Here is a 27,559-nt window from a genome sequence, read left to right on the forward strand (position 1 = left end):
GTGAGCAAGACCTGGGGCTATGAAGTATTGCCAATAATTTGGAAAATGAATGGTGACCTGTAAGTAGGCATAAAAAAGTTCCAATTGTGATGCTGTTAACAACCTACATAATACCAACCTTTAGAACTTTTTCTTGAAATAAAAATACCTAACTATGCTATATTTTTTCCTTTCCATAAGAGCTGGGGGGGGGGGGGGGGGGGGGGGGATAAGAGAGGGAGCCGACTCATGCTCTGGGTGTGAGTGTCCTTGCATCCGTGACTTACTATTATGCTCTTGAGTGCCATCAGTTACTACCAGCTATGATGTGAAGTCATACTTAACGGCTCCCCACTCCATGGCACCAGGAGTTACACTGCTGTGACCCTTTGAAGCATTGGAAGAGTGGGACTTCTCCCCAGCCACCATACTCATCAATGTTGATCTTCCAAGGTGGTGCAGAACTGCTACTCGTCACACACATACAATGTGATGTCATTCAACAGCAATCCATGCTTCCCAGACTGCTCCATACTCAGCCACTTTTGGGTTGCAGTGTTAAGTGCAGCCTACACCTGGGTCGGTAATTCCCTAGTCTAGCCAGAGCTCATATTTGACACACAATGCCGCAGGGAGTCTATTACTTACTCTCAAATGGGTGGTGCAGATATACCCCACAAATCTGGGAATTGCACAATTTGACCACACATCTAGTGGAGACCCACAATGAGGCCCCTTTAAAACTCTGTCGTGTGCCAATAACATTGTCTCAAACAAGTATGTGGCATCTCCATGTCCTTCATAGTGACCATTCAACATCTGATGGTGTTCATGCCCTTTGTATACCCAACTGGGCCTGGGAATAAACTAAAGATGTGCAACAGTAACACACTCTGGTGGCTGTTCTACTTGTTAAAAATTATTATTAAAAATCACTGCAGCTCTCACCATTTAAATACCAGCTGATGGTCTGTGCATGTACAAAGCTACACTGGTATCTGACAATGTCTTCTGGAGGAGGAGGAGCAAATTAGTGTTTAACGTCCCGTCAACGATGAGGTCGTTAGAGATTGAGCACAAGCTCGCATTAGGGAAGGATTGAGAAGGAAATCGGCCATGCCCTTTCAAAGGAAAGGAACCATCCCGGCTTTTGCCTGAAATGATTTAGGGAAATCATGGAAAACCTAAATCGGGATGGCTGGAGGCGGATTTGAACCATCATCCCTCTGAATGCGAGTCCAGTGTGTTAACTACTGCGCCACCCCGCTTGGTATGTCATCTGGGTACTTCACACTTTATGTCAGCTAGTATACTGTTCTCACTAGCCCACTCTGTGGTCTCCACATGACCATTCGCAACCATCCATTTAGTCAGTAGAGAGTACATATCTCTCTCTCTCTCTCTCTCTCTCTCTCTCTGTCTCTTGTGTGTGTGTGTGTGTGTGTGTGTGTGTGTGTGTGTGTGTGTGTGTGTGTGTGTGTGTGTTGTCTGTCCCAATGAATGCCTATTCAGCCAAAAACTTACATGTTGGACAGTCTCTTTGTTGTGCCTATCTGCAGCCTAGCGTCTACGCTATATGGTAAACAGCAATCTTTTCTGTTCATAATATTGTCATTATTCCATCCTCGATTTTCCATTATTTGAATGAGACAATCTGCATTTGGGTAACATTTCCTTGACTCTTGTTGAGAAAGCTTTGCAATATATTGCTGCATCCATTTTCGGTAAGCTCCCACAAGAATTCAAAAATCTTAGCAGTAATTCATGCGCTTTCAAATTGAAACTGAAGAGTTTCCTCACGGGTCACTCCTTCTATTGTGTCGAGCAGTTCCTTGAAAAATTAAGCTTATAATTATGTTATATTATTGATTTCATATACATGAAGTTATTGCTTGTCTTTTTCGGTTCATAAACATTTTATTTTATCTGTTATTGCTTTTCTGTTGTAATTTCATGTACCAAAGCGCTCCATGACCTTTTAGATTTGCTCGTCAATTTGGTCTTACGGAACTAGATGTGTAAAATAATTTTTTTTTTTTAATACATTGATCTAAGACAAAGGCAGCTAGAAACATAAGCCTGTTTGCCATCACAACATTGCTTTATGCTTATCATTAGAAAGGAATCTGCAACTCAGATAAAGCTGCTTCCTCCCCAGGTTTATCATATAGCTGCTGTTTATCAACTTCTTGGAGTCTCCTACAGACTGTGCCCACAGATATCTACTTTTGGTATGTGTAACAAAAACATTACCAAAAGGATAGATTGACACTCACCATAAAGAAGAGATGTTGAGTTGCAGACAGGCACAACAAAAAGACTGCTATATATTTTAGGTTTTAGCCATAAGGTCTTCTTCTGAAACAGAAAACACATATACTCACTCAAGCACAAGTCACACACATATGACGACTGTCCTGGCCACTGTGGTTGGCCATAGCAGCAAGAGACAGTCATCAAGTGTGTGTGAGTGTATGCATTCTTCTGAAGAAGACCTCTTGACTGAAAGCTAAAATATATAGCAATCTTTTAATTATGTCTGTCTCGAACTCATCATCTCCTCTATGTGGTGAGTAGCAACCTGTCCTTTTTCTTAATGTTGTTCTTATTCTGTCCTGGTACCTGTAAGTCATTTTCATTTATTTGGAACTTGAGTCTGCAATCTTCATAGAGGAGGCAGTGAGTCACAGACAGGTGCAATGAAAAAGACTTCTAAAATATTAACTGTTGTTAGCAAATTGTTTTTATGCCATCCTGGACTTTACATTGTTTAATATGAGCCTATGTACACTGCTTGACAGCTGCTAAGTAACAGAGTCATGGTTGGACAGGAATAATCTCAGGCAATGATGGGCAACATGAAACACAGTACATACATAACAGTTGTAGAGTGGTATATTTGTAATGAAAACTGATACAGATTTCACCACATGAAAGTAGGATAACAGTCATAAGTAACATTCATGTTAGACACAGGTCAGATTCCCAAAATAAAGATCAATATTGGACTCTCAATAAGGAATATGCCTTTCTTGGGCACTAATGCACATTTTGTACATGTCATTCATGCTGACTGCCAAATTGTTGTGGTGCTCTTGAGGAGTGTTTACCCACTCCTCAGGCAGTTTTTAGTTATTGCACAGTTTGGGGAGGGAGGGTGTTCATTGGGAAACATGTCTGCCAAGAGCATCCCAGGCATACTCTCTACAATTTAGGTCCAGTGAGTGCGCAGGCCATTCTATACATTCAGTATATTCGTTTTCCAGTATGTCTGCACCTCTGTGGTCCTGTGTGGGTGGCATTCTCATCCATAAAGAGATATTTTATGATCTATTATAAACTCCCTGTAATACCAATGTTCTGTAATGGTACCTCATGCAATAATATGCTGTGGTGTTTAGCCATTGTGTGTAATACCTGGCTACATCATAATGCCTCTGCCATACCGATGATGTTCATGAACATTCTGTGGTGTGCAATGTGTTTCCCTCAGTTTCTGCACTAACTGCTGGCCAGAATAACTTGCCACAGTGTTACAGATTTCATCAGAGAACATCACTTTGCACTACTGTTGCTGGCCTCAGCCAACATGCCCCTACACTAATGAACTCTTTCTCAATGATGGTGCGATTGAAAATGGATGCACTTAACAGGTTTCTGAGCATAGAAGCCATACTGATTTAATTGCCATAAAATAGTTCTGTCAGAGATGTGTGTACCAGTAGCAGTTGCAACATATGCAGTGATCTGCCTACAAGTGAGATGTCCATGCTACTACGGCTATGTATCAACCATTTTGTGGTCTGGTCAACCATCTACAACCACCAGCATGCTTTTGCATAGCATTTCAAACTTCAGTGGCCTTTTTTTTACCGTGAGATGACACTTTCAAATAAGCACATTACTGTGACACTTTGATCAGCTTCAAGGTATGTTTCCACACCACACAGAATGTCGCAACAATCAGTTTTGTGACATCCTTTAACAAAAAAACCATACTGCATGAGCTGTTGAATGCATACAGAGCATTCATAGACAGACTTCACTTAACATGTCCCAATCTCTACATTTCCTTTTACCATCATTGTGGTTCTGTAACACTTGTCTGTTCTTCTACAGTAGTGGCAGTTGTTCCTTAGGAAGTGTCAAGCAGTGTAATATTAAGAGATTAGTTTCTGAAAGTATTTGTATGGTGTGTAGCTATGTATGGAAGTGAAACATGGACGATAAATAGTTTAGACAAGAAGAGAATCTAAGCTATCGAAGTGTGGTGCTACAGAAGAATACTGAAGATTAGATGGGTAGATCACATAACTAATGAGAGGTGTTGAATAGAATGGGGAGAAGAGGAGTTTGTGGCAAAACTTGACTAGAAGAAGGGACCGGTTGGTACGACATGTTCTGAGGCATCAAGGGATCACAAATTTAGTATTGGAGGGCAGCGTGGAGGGAGACCAAGAGATGAATACACTAAATAGATTCACAAGGATGTAGGTTGCAGTAGGTACTGGAGATCAAGAAGCTTGCACAGGACAGAGTAGCATGGAGAGCTGCATCAAACCAGTTTTCGGACTGAAGACCACAACAACATCAGCTATTAGTGGTGAACCAGTAGTGATCTTGTTCCATTATTCACCTGGTTATATGTGGTATGGATGTTTCTGCGTCCTTTTTCAGTATGCTATTGTTGCATCCAAAGTTCTTAGTTTTTGAAGAGTTCTCTAATGCCCCAGGCAGTTTATTTATGTAGGTCAAGAACAGGAGTAGCCCAAGCATACAACCTTGCAGAATAGTATATTCAATGTTTCCCCATTCTGAATTTTGCCTGCTACTTCCTTTATAATTCATTATGTGATCCTCTGTTCTCTACTCTTAAGATAAGACTATGCCAAACTGATGGGACTGCCACCATACAGCAGTGTTACTCTGTCATTGCTGTACTCCTGCATATTAGTTGTTTTTTTATATATCTTTCAAGTATTCATTCACTCATTCATTCATTGTGTTTTGTAGTTCCTATCAAGATGAGGAGCTATATGGATGTGGGACAAATGAAGGTGTAATAGAAATATTAAAAAAGGTAGGAAGATTTTTCTGTTTAGCAAAAGTGACAAAAAACAGATTTCAGAGTACCTGATGGCTCAACACAAAAGTTTTGTCTCAAGTACAGATAGTGTTGAGGATCAGTGGACAAAGTTCAAAACCATCGTACAATATGCGTTAGATGAGTATGTGCCAAGCAAGACCGTAAGAGATGGAAAAGAGCCACCGTGGTACAACAACCGAGTTAGAGAACTGCTGCAGAAGCAAAGGGAACTTCAAAGCAAACATAAACATATCCAAAGCCTTGCAGACAAACAAAAATTACGCAAAGCGAAATGTAGTGTGAGGAGGGCTATGCGAGAGGTGTTCAATGAATTCGAAAGTAAAGTTCTATGTACTGACCTGGCAGAAAATCCTAAGAAATTTTGGTCTTATGTCAAAGCGGTAGGTGGATCAAAACAAAATGTCTAGACACTCTGTGACCAAAATGATACTGAAACAGAGGATGACAGACTAAAGGCCGAAATACTAAATGTCTTTTTCCAAAGCTGTTTCACAGAGGAAGACTGCACTGTAGTTCCTTGTCTAGATTGTCGCACAGATGACAAAATTTTAGATATCAAAATAGGTGACAGAGGGATAGAGAAACAATTAAAATTGCTTGAAAGAGGAAAGGCCGCTGGACCTGATGGGATACCAGTTCATTTTACACAGAGTATGCGAAGGAACTTGCCCCCCTTCTTGAAGCGGTGTACCGTAGGTCTCTAGAAGAGCGTAGCGTTCCAAAGGATTGGAAAATGGCACAGGTCATCCCCATTTTCAAGAAGGGACGTCGAACAGATGTGTAGAACTATAGACCTATACCTTTAATGTTGATCAGTTCTAGAATTTTGGAACACGTATTATGTTAGATGACTTTTCTGGAGACTAGAAATCTACTCTGTAGGAATCAGCATGGGTTTCAAAAAAGACAATCGTGTGAAACCCAACTCGCACTATTCGTCCACGAGACTCAGAGGGCCATAGACACGGATTCCCAGGTAGATGCCGTGTTTCTTGACTTCTGCAAGGCATTTGATACAGTTCCCCACAGTCGTTTAATGAACAAAGTAAGAGCTTATGAACTATCAGACCAATTGTGTGATTGGATTGAAGAGTTCCTAGATAACAGAACACAGCATGTCATTCTCAATCTAGAGAAGTCTTCCGAAGTAATGGTGATTTCACGTGTGCCGCAGGGGAGTGTCGTAGGACCGTTGCTATTCACAATATACATAAATGACCTTGTGGATGACATCGGAAGTTCACTGAGGCTTTTTGCGGATGATGCTGTGGTATATCGAGAGGTTGTAACAATGGAAAATTGTACTGAAATGCAGGAGGATCTGCAGCGAATTGACGCATGGTTCAGGGAATGGCAGTTGAATCTCAATGTAGACAAGTGTAATGTGCTGCAAATACATAGAAAGAAAGATCCCTTATCATTTAGCTACAATATAGCAGGTCAGCAACTGGAAGCAGTTAATTCCATAAATTATCTGGGAGTACACATTAGGAGTGATTTAAAATTGAATGATTATATGAAGTTAATCGTTGGTAAAGCAGATGCCAGACAGATTCATTGGAAGAATCCTAAGGAAATGCAATTCGAAAACAATGGAAGTAGGTTACAGTACGCTTGTTCGCCCATTGCTTGAATACTGCTTAGCAGTGTGGAATCCGTACCAGATAGGGTTGATAGAAGAGAGAGAGAAGATCCAATGGAGAGCAGCACGCTTCATTACATGATTATTTAGTAATCGCGAAAGCGTTATAGAGATGATAAACTCCAGTGGAAGACTCTGCAGGACAGATGCTCAGTAGCTCGGTACGGACTTTTGTTGAAGTTTCGAGAACATACCTTCTCGCGAAGAGACCATGAGGATAAAATCAGAGACATTAGAGCCCACACAGAGGCATACCAACAATCCTTCTTTCCACAAACAAAACGAGACTGGAATAGAAGGGAGAACCGATAGAGGTACTCAAGGTACCCTCCGCCACACACCGTCAGGTGGCTTGCGGAGTATGGATGTAGATGTAGAGTAGATGTAGATGTTTCAACAAAATCAGCCTGAACACTGTATCAACAATAACATGTCACTCTGCTGCTTGAAAGAAGGCATTGTCAGATATCAGTGTAACCATGTGCGTGTACAGACCATCAGCTAGTATTTAAATGGTGAGAGCTGTAATGCTTTCTGGCAAGTAGAATAGTCACCAGAGTGCATTAATGTTGCACATCTTTTGCGTTGTTCCCAGGCTTGAGTTACCACTGTGAAGGACATGTATAGAACACCACTAGATGTTGAGTGATCACTGTGAAGGACACGGATGTGCCACATACTTGTCGGAGACTGTATCAGCACAGGAAAGAAGTGGGTCTCCACTTAGCTGGCTGTTCAAATTATGCAATAACCAGATTTGTGGGGCATATCTGCACCTGCCATCTGACAATAAGTAATGGACTCTCTGCACCATTGCTGAAATTTCAGCAGCAGCTAGGCTAGGGGATTATCAACCCAGGCATAAACTGTGGTTAAACTGCAATGCAAAAGTGGTGGAGTATGAAGTGGTAGCACGAGTGGGAAGTACAAATTGCTGTTGAATGACATGACATCGCTTTTCTGTGATGAATAGCAGTTCTACACCACCTCAGATGATCAACATTGATGAGTATGGTGGCAACCTGGACAGATGTCCCACTGTAGAGGCACAGAAGTACTACTAATGTTGTTAGGAGCAATTGGGTATGACATCAGATAGTAGCTGGTAGTGACTGACAGTACGCAAGAGCATAACAGTACCAATATGTCACAGACACAAGGGCATCCCTCCACCACTCCTTAGAAAAATAAAAAAAATAGTATACATAAGTGTTTCTCTTCTGAGAAAAAGATTTCAAGTTGGTATTATGTAGGTTTTTAACATGGTCAGAACTGGAACTTTGTTATGGCACTTACAAGGCAACCACCATTCATATTCTAAAATATTAACAGTACTTCACAACCCCAGGTCTTGCTCCCCTTCTCCTCTGATGAAACAAGCTGGAATATATTTACTTCCCCTCTTGTTTTGCCATCTGCCTTCTTAAAATTCATTTTTTCACTTTTAACTAATTATCATTGACATACATGAGTATAATCTGCATTTTCATAACAGAGAAAGGTTGGCCCTCAGTTTTAAAGAATATAACACCAGATATAATTTTGTGCTTAGTTTTATGTATGTAATGGATTTTCCAGTTTATTTTGACTGTTCCTAGTTAGTATCTTTCATTATAGGGTGAAATCAGTAATTGTTTCGTAACTTAAATTCTATTGTTGACTTATAAACAAATATAAATTCTATAATAACTATAAACGTTTGGAAGACAAAACATTAGCATTCTTTAAGTACTGGTATTTATTTGGCTCTATTCTGAAACATGTTAGCAAAGCAAGCCCTTAATTAATTTGAAAGTAATTAACAGTTTTGTCAAAAGTAGGGTTTGCATAACTATACGTTATATGTTGATTTTATGATTTAAACAAATAATTCAGCCTAACCTTTGTAATAGAAGAAACTGTTAAGAAGGACCAATTTTTTGATGTATTCAGCTAATTTAATGAGTTAAGTTTCAATTGTAGTTTCTGTACATTTAACTTCGAACAATGTGTTGTTTCAGTACCTATTATTGCTTCAACTTAACTGTGAAATAAGTGTGACACTATTAGGCCATGTGTTAAAACAATGACAGTGTCTGCTCTATACATACCTTTCTATTCTTCAAGAAATGTGGACTTTGTGGTTAGGTTTTCACTGCTTGTAGATTTTCAATAGTAAACTACTGTAGCAGTGTGTTGAGGTTTGCCTGCAAACTGTTAATGAGGCTCATGGAAAGTTAAAACAATAGTACACTGGCCATATATAACTCTGTATTATTGGGGTAGGGGCGGGGGGTTGTGAACAGTGAAATAAGTAAACTACTGTGAAATGCAACTGTGCACCTGTCGGTTACGTTATTGAAAGCAGTCAGTATTGCATTTCCATACCCCATTTTTGAGCAAGAATCACAATGCGTTACATCAACACTGAGGACAAAAAATGAAGAAATAAGGAGGGCAAACCATCACACTCCCTATAAAGATTCATACGTACACCACTGTGTGGACATCTTGTGTCTTCATGTGTTACTTCTCATGTGACAGTATCTTGGTGCCTTTTGAAACAGGACAACGCTTGTCCACAGATGGCACACGTCTGTGTGAAATGTCTGCATGACATTGAGGTATTCCCATCCGCAGCAAGATCCCCAGGTCTCTCGCTTCCTGAGCACAAGGTCCCGGGTTTGATTACGGTGGGCTCAGGGATTTTCATCTGCCTCGAGATGACTGGGTGTTTGTGTTGTCCTCAGCGTTTCATCATCATTTGTGAAAGAGGTGCGATTGGGCTGAGCAATGGTTGGTAATTAGTACGGTCTCTGATAACCGAGCAGTTGAGCACCCCACAAATCAAAAATCATCATCACAATCCCCAGGTCTGCCCCTGACAGAACAGGTGAGGGATCGTCTCAGATGTCAACTCCACCCATTGCCAGTATTTAGGATGTCAAAGAAGAATTACAACAGTTGTGAGTTAGATTGCCACAGGAGAGGATACAATGACTTTGTGGCACTGTTCCCAACTGAAACAGTGTGTGTTTCCAGCCCAGAGATGCTGTTACATCCTTCCCAATCAAATCAGTGCATGCATCCAGGGGTGCAATGTCATACTGATAAATGGGCTCATATGCCAAGTTCTGTGTAAATTTGGGATCTAATCACTTAAATAATGTCACATACCCTCTCAAACCATGAAATTTTCTATTGTTTCACCTGGGTTTTTCACTTTTTTTGTAAGGCAATGAACATAGATTCACATTCTTTGTTAGTCATTCAGCATTATGACATGCAATAGACTTCATCAGTTCACTTAACCCATTAATTTTATAAAATACATCTTTACATATTTAAGTTGATATTGGACATTTCTAAAAATTCTTCTAATGAATTGAATGTGTTAATACACAATAAGTTGTGTAACTTTTCCTTAAGTACTTTGATTGGCATGCTGGAGGCATATTTAGATAATTTGTTATATATTTTAACTGCTATATACTTACAACTATTGTTAGGTTTTGCTAATCTGTTTTGTGGCAAGAGTGCTGGCCGGGGTGGCCGAGCGGTTCTAGGCGCTACAGTCGCAGGTTCGAATCCTGCCTCGGGCATGGATGTGTGTGATGTCCTTAGGTTAGTTAGGTTTAAGTAGTTCTAAGTTCTAGGGGACTGATGACCTCAGATGTTAAGTCCCATAGTGCTCAGAGCCTATTTATTTATTTATTTTATTTTTATTTATTTTATTTATTTGGCAAGATTAGTGAAGTTTGATTCCTTACACGTAAATTTGGTAGTTCAGCAAGTATACAGTTAACACTATCAAGAATATACAGATTAATAACTGTTAATATTCTGTATTTAATGAATAATGGCTTACAACCTGTCCTATTATATGCCTTACCCACTTCTCTGATTGCTTTCTTCTGAATCACCAGAATTTTACTTGTTTCTTCCCGATTCCCCAGAGTATTAAAAAAAAGCATTGAAAAAGTATTGCAAGAAAGTAAAGCACACTGTTCTTACAAATAGTCAAATATCACACAGTACATCAGTCAGATATATAACTCTTGATAGCGTTACAACTAAGTGTTCGACGTGAGAGTTCCATGTTAGCTTATTGCAAAGTATAATACCTTAAAATGTTGTTTTTTGTTTTTCTATTTTTACAGTATTTGACAGACTGAACCACACATTCTGTGTCTTTTTCTCATTTAATTGTAGACCATTTGCATTTTCTTTTGCCAAATTCATAATACTGACAGGGTTATCAAAGATATGTTTTACAGACAGAAATGCTGTATACTCTGCATGCTTATACGTCTTTACGTCTGTTTCCTGCTAAGTGGTTTGTATGTACAAGGAATAGAAGTGGTCCTACTTTAGTTCCCTGTGGTAGTCTGTGTCGAACCTCAACTGTATTTGACAGATGACTTCCTGTACTCGCATCTTGCTTCCTATTATGAAGGTATGTTTTGACAAGTTTTAAACTTTTGTCACATGTTCCATAGTACTCAAATTTAGGGAACAAAACAGAGTAGTCAACACATTCAAAGGCCTCGCTCAAATCACATTAGGTTATGTGTACGTGAGCTTGCCCTTGAATGCTGCTAAAATGTCTTTTACTAAGAGTTCTATGAAATCTATAGATGACTTTTCTTTTCTGTAACCAAAATGTGATGTACCTAACACATCATTTAGGTCTAGGTACTCATAAAACTGCTGTAACATTATGCCTTCAAGGACTTTGGCTAGTACTGGAATTAGTGAAATTGGCCTGTAGTTTGCTTGACTTACATCTGTAAATATTGAGACCATTTACAGTAAATTGCTACTTTCCATGCAGTTTTAGAATAAACGCAGCTACATGTAGTCAACTGAAATTTTCAGACTTGAACTTAAATATTTGAATAATTATATCATAATGAAAATTTAAACAAAAAATTTATTGAAATATGAAACAGAACTATTGATGATCAGTAGTTACCTTCAAGAGTGGAAATATTAAATACAGCTGACAGACACATATAAAAGTAGAAGTACACAACCTATCCTACCCTTCTTCTTTGGGAGCAGTGGGGGCAGGGGATATATTGAGGAAGAAATTGTAGACCACTCAGATCTCAAGGATGAATGGGACCCAGCTGTAGAGAGCACAGGGGTAAACTGCCTGCTCCCAGTAGCTGAGTGGTCAGCGCGACAGAGTGTCAATCCTAAGGGCGCGGGTTCGATTCCCAGCTGGGTCGGAGATTTTCTCCACCCAGGGACTGGGTGTTGTGTTGTCCTAATCATCATCATTTCATCCCCATCAATGTGCATGTCGCCGAAGTGACGTCAAATCGAAAGACTTGCACCCGATGAATGGTCTACCCAACGGGGGGCCCTAGTCACATGACATTTACTGGGGTAAATTGAGATATAGGAAGGTGTCAGAGAGACTAGAATGTCAGACACATCTCTGACCTGCTCTCTCTGATGGCTCCCTCTCATCTGTCTCTACTCTTGTCTTCACTACAGATTCAAAATATCTCTGACCTTGTTCTGTTTTTGACACCTATTTCCCAACAACATTGACCAATTCTGACAATAGGTGGAAATCTTGTGGAGCACTATCTCCAGTCCTGGTGGCATGGCACCTTTAAGATTGTCATTGTGCACTAGAGAATTTATTTAGAGTTGACAACCTTACATCTTGCAGACATATCTCCAGGAGCCTGAGTATTCACTTTTAATAACTTTACTTATGTCTTGACCATACTTTTTTCATCAACCTTACATATTTCGACTTTGTCATTTTCAAAGACGTTGTTATGTCAGGACAAGTGCTCAAGAATGTTGACATAATACAATGTAATGTTTTTATATGACTGACGTAGCAATGCCTTTGAAAATAATGGAAATTCAAAATGCATAAGGTTGATGAGAAATAAAAATTTGGTCAAGGCGTAACTAAAGTTATTAAAAGTGCATTCAGATGGCCACATCATCTCATAGCACTTTCATGCAAAGTGTGGCCTAAGTACTCTTACTCTTATCATCCAATACACGTATTCTTTAATGGTATTTTGGCTAACAATAAGAGCAAATTTTATATGAACTCAGCCACATGCATCCACAGTACTAGGAGTAGAAAGAATGTCCAAACACACTATGGGTCCCACTCTAAGGTTCAGAACTGAATTATGTAATCTGCCACAGAAGTCTTTTATCAGCTTGCCAGCAGGAATCAGTCAGGAAATTGGAAAAACCTAGATAATCTAAACCAACTAAAAGAGCAGCTTATTAGCCACTGCTATAATTTATAAGAATATGTGGATTTTGAAACGTATATTCCATTGAACTCTTTTTCAACAGCCTTTACCTTTCCCAGTACACACACAGTTGATAGTATTTTACTCCAGTTAGTAAAGTTACAGTAGTGGTTAAAGTCTTGATAAGTATGTTCCAGATGAAGTAATAAGACAGCAAAGACCCAAAATGGTTTCATTGTACCATCTGTAGAATGGTACAGAAATGAATACTATTACACTCTTGCTACAAGAGAGATGCAGGGATATTTACAGAGAAAAGTTAATAGCACTTCTCGCATGTTTAAGAAGGGTCATGTGTGAAGCTCATAATAACTTTCACAGTCGAATCTTGGTGGAAAATTTATCGGAAAATTCTAATGTGTTCTGGTCATATTTAAAACCAACACACTTACAATAAGAAATATTTTTAAGAGAAACATTATTTTATATACATTTCTGAGATAATGCTACACAAATATATATTACATCTTGGTTCAAGCAGTATTTATTTGCATTTTTTAACCAGTAGTTGGTAGCAATTTTATCAACGTAGGTTACTGATCTGCTGTTTGGTCTAGTGCTTTCATAAAAGTTTAACTTGAAACCAAATTTCTGATTTTAGTTGCAAAACTTTGTGGAATCACTGCTTTAAAATAACATATTTATGTTGAAGTCTGTTGAAATAACAACTTTTTTTCTTGCTGTCTTTGTGAAGTTTTTTAAGAAGACATTGGAATTTAGCCTAGAACCTTTCATTATAGCACATCCAAGAATTCTACAAATTGCTAGAATCACTGTATTCAGATCATTTAACTCTATAGAGCAACTCTCAAACACATGTTCTTCAATTAAATGACTACAATTTTCTCTTCTTTTATAACTTACTTAAATGCCAACAAGAATGCAGGAGCCACTACAAGATTTGTTTCTCCCACAAAAACTGCTAGCTACCTTAGAAATAGTAATACTATTTAAAACTTGTATACAATCTTCTGGTAATTGGTTTCATTTAGACAGATTATTTTAATATTTACATATTCTGAAAGCACAATTTTAAGTTCACCAATTGTAGCATAATTCATCAGGCTTTCCCAGCAATATGTTGACATGCTGAGTAAGTGGATCTTCTAGCAGTTGTTCATATCATTCTCACATGATATTTCAACAGCCAGTCACACCACTGAAATATCATGTGAGAACAGTGTGAAGAAATGGCAAGAGAAGCTGATTATTCAATTAATTTTAGAGTATTTAAGTTTTGGTAGCTCTGCTGGTAAACCATTGCTATTCTAGTGCATAAACAGAGAATTTTTTTGTTTCACTATGATTTCATATTTGTCCTGTCTGTGGTACCTATGCTTTTTATTTTCAGTTTTTACCTTTCCTTTGTCACCTTCATCAGAATGTATCAGGTTTCTTTGTGTTTTAGGATTTTTACCCACATCTACAAACATTTTACTGAAGTTCATAGAGCCTACTGAATGTACATGTTATAACTGAAAAAAAGCAAACAGAGTGCAAAAATATTAATTTTCTTATTTAAAAATTTATTTATGAATGAATGAGAGATATTAATAGTGGTATCCGGGCCACTGAAAAACAATTAAGGCTGGTTAAAGTGAACAAGGCACCAGGCCTTAAGTGGATTCCAGCTAGCTTTTGCATTGAATATGCTCCTTTCACTTTCTGGGGTCATAATATGACAAACCTAAAAATCACCTTCACAAAACAAATACGAGCTGTTAGAATAAATTCCACCAGTCCAAGGCTAACACCCTCCAAGCAGCTATTTCAGCAGCTAAATATTCTACATTTATCATGCCTCCACAGATAAAAAAGGGTAACTAACATAAAAAGGTGCACTGAAAATTTCAAAACAATTCAGATCTTCATTCATATAATACAAGAATGGGCAACGATATTCCTGTAAAAAGAGTAAACAAGCTATTGCACATAAACAAACAAATGTTCAAAGTACAAAATTGAATAAAAATCATCCAGTGCATAAAAAATAAATGAAAAAATTTTCTACATTTGAGGAACAAATGTTCAAGTTTTTAATGACCAACTACTATCACAATGTAAACAAATACCTTCAACAAACTAGTAGCAAGTAATTATATTCATGTACTGTGTTGATACTATATGCCATACTCAATATCAGTAGCATTTTTAGTCAAATGTTTGCTATGATCCATAGTAGTACTTTAAACTGAAGTATCACAACTATTATGTGTTTTTATTTAAATCTTAACAAAGTGATCAATGAAAAATATCTTTTATGTAATTCATCAAAATTGTGTGTACAGTTTTAATGTAAGATTGTGTAGGTGTATTGGCACCCTTGTATTTGTAGGATACTGTACATCCTTATATTTGTTTGTGTGTATTTTAATTTTTTTGGTATACTACATAATTTCTGGCAAATATCATCGAAAAGTGAGGAGACCAGAACTTTCCCAGCAGAGCAATCACTTTTTGTTTTTTGGGAGTTGGTGACGAAAGAGACCCTCACACTGAGCTTTACTATTTGCACTAAGATCAATATGATGCACCCCCGTTTCATCAGCAGGGATTACCTTTGAAAGAAACTTTGAATCCTCTTTTAACATCAGCTTCAACTTTATGCAGACTTGCATGTGAATGTCTTTTTATTTGTGAATCAGCGGTCTTGGCACCCACCACACAGAAACATGTCTCATGTGTACATTTTCGGTCACCAACACATGGGTGACACCCAGTGAAATTTTCAGTATTTCAGAAAGTATTCAGAAGGACATTCATTAATCCTGTCTCAGAATGACAGCAGCTGTGTTGATGTTTCATTCCACAAGAGCAGTAACTGGAACACCAAGACCCCTTCCTTTGAAACTGATTGCCTCCTCTCTTTAAACAATTCAAACCATTTTCAAGCTGTGCAGTATGTAATGACAGACTATCCATAGGTGACCTGCAACTTTGCATTGGCCTAAGTTGAAGATCCATTGAGGTGAAAGGAGAATTTCAAAGCTGTACATTGTTCATCATGTGATCACCTCCCCTGTTGCAGTAGACAATATGGAAAGTGTCTCAGCTAGTGTGCTTCTCAGAGGAAGGTACCAAGAATGCCAATGATGAAACTAGTACTGTGTGTTTGTTACACATTAAGATAACAGAATATTATTTATGATCATTCTTAATTGAATACCCTCATACAATTTCACAAGCCTAAATGGATTGTTTTCCTCAGGATGCGGGTTTACACACATAGCATATTATTGAAGTTTATGGAAGTTACACAATTAAAATAAAATTACTAATCTTAAATTTTATATTTAAAAACAAAGATGATGTGACTTACCATTTGTTTTTAAATATGTTTTTAAATATAATCTTAAATTTTTGTAGATAGAGACCCTGATGTCTTAACAGATGTCTATCATCCTGTTATTTCTTCTTGTCAGTGCTTTCCATATATTCTTTTCCTTGCCAAGCTTCCAGAAAACCACCTCATTTCTACCTCATTTCCTACCTTATCAGTCCATCTAATTTTCAACATTCTTCTGTAAGCACTGCATATCAGATGCTTCAATTCTCTTCTGTTCTCATTTCTCTAAATTCCATGTTTCACTACCATACAATGCTGTGCTCCAAACATATATTCTCAGAAATTTCTTCCTCAAATTAAGGCCTGTGTTTGATACCAGTAGACTTTTCTTGGCCAGGAATGGCCTTTTTGCCAGTGTTAGTCTGCTTTTGATGTCCTCCTTGGTCCATCCATCATGTGTTATTTTGTTACTTAGGTATCACAATACTTGACTTTCTTGAATAATGATAACAAAATCAGCAGCTGTATTTGAATCCATGTTGTTTATTCTTTTTAACACATGCTACCACTTTGGACATCAAGTGGTGCTTTCTTCAGGCCCCAAGTGTAACTTGGCATCCACAACCCTTTTCATGTGCAATGAACAGGATCATATGCAGTGGGCAAAAATTAACTGGATTCTGTCATTTCCATGACCATATTCCTTGACTTCATCTGCTTCATGATCCCCTACTCTGATGTAAAGTTTCTCACTGTACTCATTTCTGGTACTTATCGTTAGTTTCATCTTTCCTCAGTTTACTCCCAGTCCATTTTCTGTACTCATTAGACAGTTCATTCCATTCAACATATCATGTAATTGTTCTTCACTTTCACTGAGGAGAGCAGTGACATCAATGAATCTTATCACTGATACGCTTTCGCTCTGACTTTTAATTCCATTCCTGACCCGTTAAAGTAAATAAATCAGAACTGTCTTTCATCTCCTCTCCTATGGTGGTGCTTGGTTCTGTGTTGTGAATTTCTTTTGTTCCTAAGAGTTTCTTTTGTTTTCCATGTTTTTACTCTTTGAAGTTTTTGTTGTTGCTGTGAGTCAACTTTTAGATATTAAAGGAAGAAGAACACTATTCCTAAAAGTGTTGTGTTCTTTCTATAGAATTACATCTTAAGTTCATCCACATGACCCTCCCTTTTATTTCGTTTACTACCTCTTCAGTGTATAGATTGAACAGTAGGGTCAAAAGATTACTTTGTTCTTGATCTTCCAGTCTTATTTTTCCCTCTAAATTGTTGTATCCATCTTTCCCTATTTTACTCCTATTTTTTTCAGAATTTTGAACATCTTGCACCATTTGGCATCGTTGAACACTTTTCTCAGGTCAACAAATCCTATGAATGTGTCTTCATTTAACTTTAGTCTTGATCCATTATCAAGCATCAGAACTGCCTCTTTGGTGCCACTACCTTTCCTAAAAACCAAATTGATTGTCATCTAATGGATCCTCAGTTCTCTTTTCCAATCTTCTGTATATTATTTTTCTCAGTAACTTGGATTCCCCAGTCTAATGGTATAGTTTCAGTCTTGTACATTCTACACACCAATGTGAATAGTGGTTTTTTGACACTTCCCCCAATGATTTTAGAAATTCTAATAGAATATCATCTGTCCCTTCTTTCTTATTTGGTCTTAAGCCTTCCAAAGGTCTTTAAAATTCTGATGCTACCACTGGATCCCCTATCTCTTCTGTATTGACTCTTGATTCTTCTTCCATCACATCATCGAACAAGCCCTCCCCCTCACTGAGGTCTTCAATGTACTTTTTCCACCTATCCACTCTCTCCTCTGCATTTAACAGTGGAACTCCTAGTGCACTCTTAATGTTATCACCCTTGTTTTTAATCTCACAGAAGACCATTTTGACTTTTATATATGTTGAGTTAGTTCTTTGGACAATCATTTCTTTTCTGATTTCTTCACATTTTTCATGTGGCCATTTACCTTAGCTTCCCTGTACTTCCTATTTATTTGATTCCTAAGTGACCTGTAGTTCTATATTCCTGAATTTCCCTGAACATTTTCATACTTCCTTCTTTTGCTAACCAACTGAAGTATTTCTTCTGTTAGGCAAAGTTTTTTCGCCCTTACCTTCCTTGTACTTACATTTTTGTTTCCAACTTCTGTGATTGCCCTTTCTAGAGATGCCCATTCCTCTTCAACTGAACTGCATACTGAGCTATTCATTATCACAGTATCTGTAGCCTCAGAGAACTTGAAATGTACCTCTTCACCCCTTAGTACTTCCATATCCCACTTCTTTGCACATTGATTCTTTCTGACTCATCTCTTAAGCTTCAGCCTGCTTTCATCAATACTAAATCGTGAGCTGAGCCTATATATGTTCCTGGGCATGTCTTACAATACAATACTTGATTTTGGAATCTCTACCTGACCTAAATGTAAGCTTCCTGTACCTCCCAGCCTTTTTCCTAGAATACCTCCTCCTCTTGTAATTCAGGAATAGAGTATTACCTATTAATATGTGAAATTTATTTCAGAACTCAATAAGTTTTTCTCCTCTCACATTCCTATTACCAAGCCCATATTCTCTTGTCCAATCTTCCATGACTGTCAGATGTTCATCTCCCTTTATGTACTGAATTACCCTTTCAATATCCTCATACATTTTCTCCATCTCTTCATCTTCTGTTTGCAGTTTCGATATGTATATCTGAACTATTGTTTTCAGCATTGGTTTGTTGTTGATTCTAATCAGAACAACCCTATCACTGAACCAATCACAGTAACTCACTCTCTGCCATACTTTTCTATTCATAACAAGTCCTACTTCCATTATGTCATCTTCTGCTGCTATTGATATTACCCTACACTCATATGACCAAAAATCCTTGTCTTCTTTCCATTTCACTTCACTGGTCCCCACCATACATAGACTGAGCCTTAGCATTTTCTTTTTCAGATTTTCTAGTTTCCCTGCCATGTTCAAACTTTTGACATTCCATACTCCACACTCTGACTCAGACCTCTACACACATTCCATTTTATGCAGGTTTCTGGGTTGCTGCAAATACTCATTTTAGGTCAAGGTTTTCCCTTGCAGATAGTAATAAACTATATTTTATTCCTTTTTAATATGTGCACTGTTCTCAACTCAACTACCACTGCAGAATTCATAACTCAAAGTTCTTCTGGGACTGACTTGAAATTGATTACTATTTCAAACACTTGTGCAACATGATAGCCAGCAGTTAAAGGAACTAACAGATACATTAACATGTTATGCAACATTTACATGCACTTTACATGACGTCACACTTACAAGAAGAAATATTTTTCATTGGATCAATGTTTAGTAATGAGCTTTAAAGTTACGAATTTTCATTTTTACAATTCATATCTCGACTAATATTGTATCAATAAAAGATCCTTCCACCTATAATTTATTAATTCCTTAAATTATTGAACAAACATGACAATTTGTCATTGTAAATGATTGCAAATTATTACAATTTAACACAAAAATGTCCAAAACCAATATTTTCCCCAATAATAGAAGTTTATAGTTTGTAACAAGGATGTTTGTTCCATAACAATTCCTGATTTTAATTTTGCAAAAAACTGATAACTCTATTGTTCCCATACATGCTAGCAAAGGTGTCTAAAATTTGCTTTCCAAAAATAATAATTTGCATTTCACTAACATATTTTAGAAAATGATTTATTTGATTGTTATGTCTGTCCCTTTTTTTTAGAACAAGCTTTCTTAGCTTATGTAAGTCCCACTTGTTGCAATGTTAACCACTGAATATGATTATATCTATCAAAGGTATCTGTTGTGAGAACTATTTCATATAACCATTGTTACTTATATTCCCACATAACAAGCATGAGTTTCGAGAACAAAATATATCTAACTATCTTTGTATATGTAACTAGCCAAGTAGAACAATTACACAGCGAATTCTACTAACAATACCGAAAATAGTAATTCCAGTTGCATGAAATACTGTCTCTAACCCTTTGTCATAATAGTTTAACAGCACTGCATATCTAATCTATAATTTTTTCACATTTTTCATTGCAGATACCTGTTGTTGTGCTGTGGAAACTGCTGGATGGTAAAGGGAAGGTTATTTGTTGCGTAAAAATTCCATGTGAAATTCGCTGAAAAAACTCAAAACACATATCAAAGCATAGTCCAAAACCAGATAGTAATGAACCTTTTACCGAAAGCACTAGTACTCTCTGTCTGACAAGAATTTCTTCAAATGACATGTTTCTATTTCCCATGAATATAAATCAAAAACAGTTTTCAAGGCCAAAACAATGCATAAACCACTTTTGCAGTATTAAATTTTATAAATTTATGTTTACAATTTACTTTACTTTTATGAAGTTTCTAAATTTCAAACATATAGTGACTTTGTTAATGTATGCTGAAATTCTTTGTCTCAAATGAGCCATTACAAGAAGAACTGAAGTAAATCTTTGAAATTTAGTATGTTGTTTGATTTAAAACAACTGAATCCTCATGAATCAACAACAGGCAGTTATACATAATTATCATGCATATTGCTTCCTTTACTATTTGATTTTATTATGCATCCCCCTAAGCCCAAAAGCATCAGAACTGCTCAGATATTGAATGAGTAAGTATTTTTACATAAAATTTGCAGTTATGGAAACAGTAGGGTGCAGTATGACAGTCATAGTAGTACTCATATAAACTAATGTTACATTGTAACACATGAAAATAAACAAGGTTCAAAATAAAGCACGACCTTGGAAATAATATTTATACACACACTACAAGGCATTCATATTAGTAATATCTTAACAGTTGAAAATGAATTTAATATCGCTCACAAAAAAATAATTTATATTTATGCTTGCACTAATGGGGCATCACAGATGTACACTAAAACTACACAAATTTATGGTAAAAACTTCACCATTTTAGTAGAATGTATTTTGCAAAAGGTACGCTTTCAATTTTCTTTTGATCTGGGTTGTTGAAGAATTGAAAACTTTCTTGCCTGAGCATTTCTGCACAAGGGTGAAGCTAGTCTGGTTGCTACATAAGTCCTGTTTTAAGGCACAAAACCTAGACTATCAAATAACAGAAGAAGGGCGCTTGGTTGGACAAGTCTTATTTCACACTGTTTACATCTTCTGGCCAAGTTTACGTCCCAATAGTGAAACATGGCATTATTAATTCTCAGTTGAGCATCACTGATAATGCCTATAAACATTGACGTAATAACATAGCAATGCATGAAAATATCTTAAGCACCTCTTACACCCTCTTATGTGAAGAGGATGATGAATCATGCATAATGCAAAAGTTGTGGAATGAAATATTAACTCTAGATCTAGGATAGGGTAGCGTCAGTAGAATTTGCCGCTAGTGTACTCACCCAAGAATTTGGCAGAATCCACTTGTTGTATTTGTTGTCCATCATATTTATTAAATTTTATATTTATGTTCACTTTTTCTTCCTGTGTCATGTGAAGTTGCATGTAATGAATTCCTTCAACATTCAGACCATTGCAGCTGAATGAGTTGAGGACATCATCAAATACACACAAGCAGCTTGTAATGAAATTGCGTGCTTATGGGATATCGTCTAAGTTATGTGACTGGATTCATGATTTCCTGTCGGAGAGATCATAGTACTTGACAGAAAGTCATTGGGTAAAACAGAACAACTTTCTAGTGTTCCCCAAGGTAGAGTTATAGGCTTTCATCTGTTCCTTATCTGTATAACAATTTAGGAGACAACCTGAGTGGCTGTCTTAGGTTGTTTTCAGGTGATGTTGTCATTCATCATGTGACATAGTCATTAGAATATCAACACAAACTGATTCAAAAAAGATATCTGTAGGGTGCAAAAATTGGCAGTTGACACTAAATAATGAAAAAAGTGAGGTCACCCACATGAGTGCCAAAAGGAATCAATTAAACTTTGGTTACATGATAATTCAAATTTGATGGCTGTAAATTCAACTAGATACCTAGAATTACAATTATGAACAACTTAAATTGAAAGAACACATAAAAAATGTTGTGGGGAAGGCAAACCAAAAACTACATTTTATTGTCACAACACCAGAAAATGCAACAGATCTACTAAAGAGACTGCCTACACTATGCTTGTCTGTCCTCTTTTGGAGTACTGTTGTGTGGTCTCGAATCCTTACCAGATAGAACTAATGGGCTACATTGAGAAAGTTCAAAGGAGAGCAGCACATTTTGTATTATCGCAAAATAGAGGAGAGTGTGTCACTGAAATGATACAGGATTTGGGGTGGGCATCACTAAAACAAAGGCATTTTTTGTTGCTGCAAAATTTTGTCACAAAATTTCAATCGCCAACTTTCTCCTCCGAACGCAAAAATATTTTGTTGATGCCAGCCTAAATAGTGAAAATGATCATCATAATGAAATAAGGGAAATCAGAGCTTGCATGGAAAGATATAGGTGTTTTTTTCTGTGTGCTGTTTGAGATTGGAATAACAGAGAAAAATTGTGAAGATGGTTTGATGAACCCTCCACCAGGCACTTAAATGTGATTTGTGGAGCATCCATGTAGATGTAGATATACACTGCTAGCAGGAGTTTCTACAGTTGTATAGTAACATCAGATACTAGCTATTCCTCCTCATTCTAGCTTCAACAAATAGTTCATTTAGACATCTACAGGTAAAATAAAGTACTAATACTGCAATGCATAATTAAATATAAGTATAAATATTTACATGCAGGTCTACATGTACTGTATGTGAATATTTTCACATTATTATAAAGCTATAAACATAAATACAGCATGTAATAGAAAAAATGATTGAATCAATACAAATACAATGCCTGCAAAAAAGGGAAGCACCCAGAATGGGAGGAGGAATTGAAATGACGCTTCACGGGTTTAGAGGATATGTGACGTTAATTCAATGATTAGAAATTCGGATCAAATTTACAAAGAACTTGGCAGTATGAGCCGACTGTGCTGTCACACCCTCCTGGCCTGTATTCATCCACAGATTTGGTGTCATAAAGTGGTTGTATCCTCTGGCCCTTGATACCCTGGATACTGGCACTGCGATGAAGTCAACACCCAAACTGGTCTCATACACATTCCACTGGGGACAGATCTAGAGATCCTTCTTTCAATGGGGCGTTGAAGAGCATTGTCCTGTTGAAAAATGACATCAAGATATTGTCACATAAGAGGTAACACGTGAGGATGCAGGATGTCTGTAGTGTAGTGTTGTGCTGTTTATGATGGAAGTTCAACACTTATTACTGTAAATGATGTAGCAAACAGAAGAGCAAAGTTGCATTTCACAATTCTTTACTTTCACCATTCACAACCCCCCCTCCCCAATACTACACAGTTATCTGGCCAGTTAACAGGCTGCAGACATCAGCATACTGCTACAATAGTTTACTAGAGAATATCTAAGAGCAGTAAAAACCTAACCACACACTTCACTGCACTTGCAGAATAATATGGTATGCATTGAACAGACACTGTCACTGTTTTGACACATGGCCTAATTGCATTACACTTATTACACTGTTAAGATGATGTATTGTTGTTGACCTAACCAACACAGGTTTCTCATCTGAAAATCAGCCAGGGACTGACTGTATCAAGACAACAAATTGGGCCTTTATATATAATCACAATAATGGGTACTGTAACTATCCATTGTTCAATGTTTATGTTACATTAATTACAATTAAAACATAACACATTCAATTAACTGAATATATAGAAAAATTCAGTCTTTTTAACAGTTTCTTCTAAAAATTTTAAGCCGTATTATTTGTTTAAATGATGAAACTACCAGATATTGTTACACAAATAATACTTTTGTCAAAACTGGTAATTACTTTGGAATTTATTAAGGGCTGGCTTTGATAACAAGTCTTCAAAATAAATACTTAAAGAATTCCAGAGATTCGTCTTCCAAATGTTTATATTTAGTATATAATTTATATTTGTTTATAAGACAACAATAAAATTTAAGTTACAAAACAATTACTGAATTCACCCTATAACAAAAGATATTAACTAGGAATAGTCAAAATAAATTAGAAAATCAATTACATACATGAAACTAAGCACAAAATTAGATCTGGTGCTATATTCTCTAAAAGTGAGGGACAACCTTTCTCATTTATGAAAATGCTGATTATACTTACGTATGTTAATGATAATTGGTCAAAAATGAAAAAATGATTTTAAGGAGGCACATGGCAAAACAAGAGAGGAAGTAATAAGATCTGAGCTTGCTTCATCAAGTGTTCTATCACAAATTTTTGTGTGGTCATGCAGATATTAAACCAACAGCAGAATCTAAACATCAGTTATTTAGTACAAATGAGGAAACAGCATTATTTCAAATTAAAAGCTTTGGTGCAAATTTTAATAAATTACAGTTCTCTTGAGTAAGTGCAATTAGTTTATAGAGATTGAACAGCAGTTAATAATCAACAAAATTTCTAACATTTGCCTAACTTAGTGTGTAGGCCAAGTTGTTCCACAACCCTGATGGTTTCTAAAGCTACTTATCTGTTATTGTGCCTCTTAACTCTCATGGATGTATTCATCTTCACCAATCTTCTTTAATTGATTGACATGTTTTTTCTGATGTTACTAATGACTTGACATCACAACAGAATCAAGTTTGCTTGTATAGTTCATTTACATTTAATGAACTTTAAACAAGTTTAGACAACTAGGCATGGTATTACTATGTAACCATTTACCTGTATGTTGATGTGTTGCATACCTGTCAGGCATTAGCTAATTTCAATTTCTTTGTCTGCATATGCTATCAGTTACTTAACAGATTTCCCTAGAAAATGAAGTGGTGAACCATTTAGAAACTGAATCAGAATATATAAGGACTGCTTAACCCACAGACCAGTTTTGTTCTACATACACTCCTGGAAATTGAAATAAGAACACCGTGAATTCATTGTCCCAGGAAGGGGAAACTTTATTGACACATTCCTGGGGTCAGATACATCACATGATCACACTGACAGAACCACAGGCACATAGACACAGGCAACAGAGCATGCACAATGTCGGCACTAGCACAGTGTATATCCACCTTTCGCAGCAAGGCAGGCTGCTATTCTCCCATGGATACGATCGTAGAGATGCTGGATGTAGTCCTGTGGAATGGCTTGCCATGCCATTTCCACCTGGCGCCTCAGTTGGACCAGCGTTCGTGCTGGACGTGCAGACCGCATGAGACGACGCTTCATCCAGTCCCAAACATGTTCGATGGGGGACAGATCCGGAGATCTTGCTGGCCAGGTTAGTTGACTTACACCTTCTAGAGCACATTGGGTGGCACGGGATACATGCAGATGTGCATTGTCCTGTTGGAACAGCAAGTTCCTTTGCCGGTCTAGGAATGGTAGAACAATGGGTTCGATGACAGTTTGGATGTACTGTGCACTATTCAGTGTCCCCTCGATGATCACCAGTGGTGTACGGCCAGTGTAGGAGATCGCTCCCCACCGCATGATGCCAGGTGTTGGCCCTGTGTGCCTCGGTCATATGCAATCCTGATTGTGGTGCTCACCTGCACGGCGCCAAACACGCATACGACCATCATTGGCACCAAGGCAGAAGCGACTCTCATCGCTGAAGACGACACGTCTCCATTCGTCCCTCCATTCACGCCTGTCGCGACACCACTGGAGGCGGGCTGCACGATGTTGGGGCGTGAGCGGAAGACGGCCTAACGGTGTGCGGGACCGTAGCCCAACTTCATGGAGACGGTTGCGAATGGTCCCCGCCGATACCCCAGGAGCAACAGTGTCCCTAATTTGCTGGGAAGTGGCGGTGCGGTCCCCTACGGCACTGCGTAGGATCCTGCGGTCTTGGCGTGCATCCGTGCGTCACTGCGGTCCTGTCCCAGGTCGACGGGCACGTGCACCTTCCGCCGACCACTGGCGACAACATCGATGTACTGTGGAGACCTCACGCCCCACGTGTTGAGCAATTCGGCGGTACGTCCACCCGGCCTCCCGCAAGCCCACTATATGCCCTCGCTCAAAGTCCGTCAACTGCACATACGGTTCACGTCCACGCTGTCGCGGCATGCTACCAGTGTTAAAGACTGCGATGGAGCTCCGTATGCCACGGCAAACTGGCTGACACTGACGGCGGCGGTGCACAAATGCTGCGCAGCTAGCGCCATTCGACAGCCAACACCGTGGTTCCTGGTGTGTCCGCTGTGCCGTGCGTGTGATCATTGCTTGTACAGCCCTCTCGCAGTGTCCGGAGTAAGTATGGTGGGTCTGACACACCGGTGTCAATGTGTTCTTTTTTCCATTTCCAGGAGTGTAGTTATTCTCTCATCTGTTACTTAAAAATAAACAGTATTTAAAGCAAAATTGAAACTGTCAATGTTTAATTCAGGTTTTATTAAAAAATTGTTGATTTTTAACATGAAACAGAGGGAAGTTGTAGTAAAATAATAAAAAGAAATACAGATTTATCACATAGTATTAGAAAATGCAATTTCCTCAAAAAAAGTAAAATTTCAAGAAACAAAAACGTATCAAATATCCTTTCAATACTTGACCAAGCTTATACAAAATCTGTTTCTCCTATTCATAAACAACTTTTGCACTTATCAGTAATGAAAGGAAACTCTTGGTTTTGATGTTAATAATAGACTTTCTGTCGCCTACAAAATAACAGTAATAATTATAGAGATTTTTTATGTTTGTGCTTGTAAACTATACTTGCATCAAAAGTTTATTTATTTATCTAGAATTTTTGTGTGGAGTCATCAATATGATGGCTTTTTCAAGCATAAAGTACAGCTACAAACATTAAATACATTTAGATATTAGCCTTACAGGTAGTAATTCAACAATAAATTGATGTCTGTCAAAATACATTACATCTTTTTGCAGCCAATTATTTTTTATACCGGTAGTAATTCTCTTTGGACCTGGTGTTGTGGTCATGTATATTACTACATTTAGTTACTTCAGTTTTCTGTGAGACAAAGCTGAGGGAATAGGATATAGTTGTAGGTAAACAACTAGAATTCTCTCAGATACAGATTTATTAGCACTTCGCTTCTACACAGATACAAGTCCGGAGGCCAACTGCCGTTCGTGGCCAACATCCTCCCAAAGCCCTCTCCTCAAAGACAGCACACTTATACACTGAACAAATATCTATATTTATGGCACTTTACGCCACAT

At 37.7% G+C, this 27,559-nt stretch overlaps 1 protein-coding gene across 1 annotated transcript in view; it reads left to right on the forward strand.

Moving 5' to 3' along the window:
- Positions 1-20,651, forward strand: part of LOC126424911 (NPC intracellular cholesterol transporter 2 homolog a-like) — a 96,502-nt gene extending 75,851 nt beyond the window's left edge. The window contains exon 4 of the mRNA XM_050087753.1: positions 20,396-20,651. Coding sequence (XP_049943710.1) covers positions 20,396-20,479 — 84 coding nt within the window. The 3' untranslated portion in view covers positions 20,480-20,651. The remainder of the gene's footprint in view (positions 1-20,395) is intronic.
- The last annotated feature ends 6,908 nt before the right edge of the window (positions 20,652-27,559 follow it).

Source organism: Schistocerca serialis, chromosome 10, assembly GCF_023864345.2.
Source record: "Schistocerca serialis cubense isolate TAMUIC-IGC-003099 chromosome 10, iqSchSeri2.2, whole genome shotgun sequence".
Taxonomy (NCBI): Eukaryota; Metazoa; Arthropoda; class Insecta; order Orthoptera; family Acrididae; genus Schistocerca; species Schistocerca serialis.